Genomic DNA, 4,727 nt, shown 5'->3' on the forward strand with positions numbered 1-4,727 from the left:
TATAATCACCATTTTTTTTTTTTTTTTTTTGGTGGCGATATTATAATCACCATTTTTTATATTTTTTATTTTTTGGTGGCGATATTAATATCACCATTTTTTTGTTTTTTGTTTTTTTTTGGTGGGGATATTATAATCACCATTTTTTTGTTTTTTTTGGTGGTGATATTATAATCACCATTTTTTATATTTTTTATTTTTTTGGTGGCGATATTAAAATCACCATATTTTTGTTTTTTGTTTTTTTTTGGTGGGGATATTATAATCACCATTTTTTATATTTTTTATTTTTTTGGTGGCGATATTATAATCGCCATTTTTTCATTTTTTTTTTTTTGGTGGCGATATTATAATCACCATTTTTTATATTTTTTTTGGTGGCGATATTATAATCACCATTTTTTTGTTTTTTTTGGTGGTGATATTATAATCACCATTTTTTATATTTTTTATTTTTTTGGTGGCGATATTATAATCACCATTTTTTCTTTTTTTTTTTTTTGGTAGCGATATTATAATCACCATTTTTTATATTTTTTTTTTTTTTGGTGGCGATATTATAATCACCATTTTTATATTTTTTATTTTTTTGGTGGCGATATTATAATCACCATTTTTTTTGTTTTTTGTTTTTGCTGCTTCTCCTCCTCCTTCTCTTCTTCCTCTGTCTGCTGCTCTTTTTTTTTTCTATTTTTTTTAGTATTTTTTGCTTTTTTTTCGCTGCATCTGTTCCTAGTATTTCTCACGACCCCCAGCTGTTGGCAGAGTCTGCTCTCTCTCATAACTGATGCTGTTAGCTACTATCAATTGTAGCTGCTAATTACTGCTGCTGCTAGCTGCAGTCTCTGCTATTGCTAGCTGCTGTTTGCTGCAACGTTGCTTTCGGCTACTAGCTGCTGCTATTTGCTACTGCAAGCTGCTGTTGCTAGTGCTGCTGCTTGCTGCTGCTACTGCTGCTCTTGCTTGCGGCTGCTGCTGCTGCTTACTGCTGCTTTTGCCGATTGCTGCTGCTGCTTACTGCTGCTTTTGCAGATTGCTGCTGCTGCTTTTGCTAGCTGCAGCTGCTGCTACCTTTGGTAGCTGCTGCTGCTTTTGCTAGCTGCTGCTGCTGCTGCTTACTGCTGCTTCAGCTGCTTTTGCTAGCTGCAGCTGCTGCTACCTTTGGTAGCTGGTGCTGCTTTTGCTAGCTGCTGCTGCTGCTGCAGCCTGCTGTAGCTGCTGCTTGCTCCTGCTGCAGCCGCTCGCTACTGCAACTGTTGCTGGTGCAAGCTGCTGCTGCTAGCACATGCTGCTTGCTGTTGCTCCTAGCTGCTGCTAGCTGCTTCTGCTAACGTCTGCTGCATACTGCTGCTAACCTCAGCTGCGACTGCTGCTAGCTACTGCTAACCGTTGCTTTCCCATTGCTGTTGGTTCTGCTACTGCTGCTAACTTTTGCTAGCTGTTACTATCTTCTGCTCCTGCTATTTGATGCTCCACAGCTGCGAGTTCCTAAAAATTCGGACTGATGAAGGACTACCTCCAAAAGATGCAGCTTCTCTTCCCAGCCAAAGATGTCTTGGTTCAACCTCCAAGAACTTGTCTGCATACTAGAAGAATCCCAGCTTCATCCCTCTGCATAGCCAGTCTTCTAGATTATGCCCCCAGAACCACCCGAAGGTTGGTATCCAAAGGAATAAATCTAGATATCTGACCATTTGTACACTTGACAAGGTCCTGTACACCCCATCAAGGTACATAGCATACTAAACTCAGCCAGGTTTCTTCCTTCTGCAGCACCAGTCCTCCAGATTATTCCAAGCATCGTTCAAGCTGGAAAGTTAGCCTTGCGTCCTTTAAGCTGGGGGCAGTCCATCCTAGCGTCCTTCAAGCCGAATCGTTTCTGGTGTCCTCTCCAGTGAAACTGATGTCCTGAACCTGTCCAGAATGGGTGAAGCACAAAACTTAACAAAAAGATTATTCCTTTCCAAACAAAACTAAACAGAAAAAAAAAAAATTCCTTTCCAAATAAAATCAAACAAAAATTTTATTCCCTTTTTCCTATAAATATTTTTTTTTTTAATCACCATTTTTTATATTTTTTATGTTTTTTTGGTGGCGATATTATAATCACCATTTTTTTGTTTTTTATTTTTTTTTTGGTGGCGATATTATAATCACCATTTTTTATATTTTTCATTTTTTTTTTTTGGTGGCGATATTATAATCCCCAGTTTTTTTCATATTTTGTGTTGGGATATAAATCCTCTTAGTTTTTTTTCCAGCCCTGCCTTCTCGTCTCTTGAAGGGCGAATCTATTCAACTGGCTATCCCATATTACATCCCCAGTCTGCTCACCAGAAATGTCCATGTGATATAATTCCTTCAACTCGGGGTGTGTTTGAGAGAGACCGTCTACAAGTTGGCTAATAGCGTAATTCTTATGGTTTGATTCCATCTCCAGCTTAGTATTTCTTTCCATCACCTCTTGATACTTTTCCTTATAAATTGCAAATTCGTCTGCCACGGAAGTGAGATTCCTAATTTCTTCTTCCAGAATTTTTTTCTTCTCGTCGGCATCCATCAACGCATTGTTTGTGGCTCTCTCCTCCGAGAGGTCTCTTTTCAGTCGTCTATTCTCTTCTTTAACACCAGCAATTTCTTTCCAGAGTTTATCCAGTTCCTCCTCAGCCATATCCAGGTCGCACACCAAGTCTTTCTTGATTAATAGTTCAGTCCTCAATATGTTGTTCTCCTCCAGGACAGCATCCAATTTAGTCCCTATTCTATATACCTCCTCTACTGCAGCATTAAGGTCACTTTCCAAAGCTGCCTTTTCACAAACGTTTTCGGTCTTCAGTCTCTTGTTTTCAGCCTTGACGCTGTCCAGTTCAGCCAAGAGTGTTCCTATCTCTTTGTCAGCACTTTCAACGTATTCCTCTAAGTCGCTCTTTTCCATAAGTTTCTCGTTAGCTATCTTGAGATCCTCTGTTACTCTCTCCAGCTTCTTCTCGAGTATCCGAATTTCCTCACGGGCATTTACTAATTCCATTTCTACGTATGCCTTGGCGAAAAGCTCATCACGAATTTGATTGTTTCGAGCTTCAGCTTTTTCTAGACTTACACAAAGTGACTCTATATTGTTATTTACTTTTTGTAAATCATCCATTAAAGCTAAGTTACCGATGTTATTACATACATCAATTTCTCTTACCTGAACAAATGTCTTGTACGAAAGCTCCTCTCGAAGTTCATTGTTTTGACTTTCAGCTATCTCCAGCCTTCCCGTAAGATCCTTAATTTTCTTATTCGCTCCATCTAATTCTGCATTTAATTCTTCTTCCTCTGCTCCATGCACCTCTTCACAGATGCGTTTTAAGTCATTGGTCGTTTCCGTCTCTTGGTGTTTTCTAGCGATGAAATCGTCAAATAACTTAATTCCCTCTTCTGCTCCGTCCAACTCCTCACTAAGATCATTTTGTGATGCTTCCTCCAATTGTGCGTGTTTATTAGTTTCTTCGGCAACATAATTTGCCCCATCGTAGACTGCTGATTGCAGTCTCTCCATTTCTTCCCGATCCATTGAATCTAAGAGTTTTTCAGCTTCTCTATGTGAATCCTCGCCTCCCCAGCACCATGCCATGACGCCTAAAGCTGTCAAAGATCCCATTGAAATTAGTCTGTCAGTCATAAATCTAACCATTTTGAATAGTAGGCTACAGATTTACTCAGTGCCTTCCATGGCTAACGAATATAGCATCAAAATTAGAAAAAAAAAAAATATTGACACATTTCTCTGAAGACGAAGAATTCCTGGAGCCAAGGAAGATGAAGATTTTCAGTCATCGCTGGAGACAAAATAATTCCGTAGCAGCCATTGAGAAACAGTTCAAGGCCTAGCAAAAAATCAATAGAGACGAAATAATACAGAAGTCCTGGCAGAAAATCGACTCAAAGATCCAGTGAAGACGAGAAAATCCTGCAGACTTTGGGAGCTCAATCAAAGATATTTACAACGACGATTCTGAAATGGTCATCTCTCTCTCTCTCTCTCTCTCTCTCTCTCTCTCTCTCTCTCTCTCTCTCTCTCTCTCTCTCTCAGAAAACTGACTCAAAGATTCAGTGAAGACGAGAAAATCCTGCAGACTTTGGGAGCTCAATCGAAGATGTCCACAACGACGATTCTGAAATGGTCTTCTCTCTCTCTCTCTCTCTCTCTCTCTCTCTCTCTCTCTCTCTCTCTCTCTCTCTCTCTCTCTCTCTCTCTCTCAGAAAACTGACTCAAAGATTCAGTGAAGACGAGAAAATCCTGCAGACTTTGGGAGCTCAATCAAAGATGTTTACAACGACGATTCTGAAATGGTCTTCTCTCTCTCTCTCTCTCTCTCTCTCTCTCTCTCTCTCTCACAGAAAACCGACTCAAAGATTCAGTGAAGACGAGAAAATCCTGCAGACTTTGGGAGCTCAATCGATGTCTACAACGACGATTCTGAAATGGTCATATCTCTCTCTCTCTCTCTCTCTCTCTCTCTCTCTCTCTCTCTCTCTCTCTCTCTCTCTCTCTCTCTCTCTCTCTCTCTCTCTGTCTGTATATATATATATATATATATATGTACATATATTTATTTATATATATTCATATATATGTATATATATATACATTATATATACATATATATATTATATATATATATATATATATAGTATGCATGTATGTATATGCTTGTATATATTCATATATATCAATGCGT

General features: G+C 38.9%; 1 protein-coding gene across 1 annotated transcript; it reads right to left on the reverse strand.

Moving 5' to 3' along the window:
- Positions 1 to 2,245: 2,245 nt before the first annotated feature.
- Positions 2,246 to 3,679, reverse strand: LOC137637888 (flagellar attachment zone protein 1-like). The gene has a single exon (XM_068370027.1). It carries the CDS (start codon positions 3,677 to 3,679, stop codon positions 2,246 to 2,248), a length of 1,434 nt encoding a protein of 477 aa, XP_068226128.1.
- Positions 3,680 to 4,727: the final 1,048 nt, after the last annotated feature.

The sequence above is a fragment of the Palaemon carinicauda genome, chromosome 1, assembly GCF_036898095.1.
Source record: "Palaemon carinicauda isolate YSFRI2023 chromosome 1, ASM3689809v2, whole genome shotgun sequence".
NCBI classification, from domain to species: domain Eukaryota; kingdom Metazoa; phylum Arthropoda; class Malacostraca; order Decapoda; family Palaemonidae; genus Palaemon; species Palaemon carinicauda.

What these genes read in the sequence shown, in the direction of transcription:
- LOC137637888 (XM_068370027.1), bottom strand. Translation starts at nt 3,679, where the DNA reads ATGGTTAGATTTATGACTGACAGACTAATTTCAATGGGATCTTTGACA.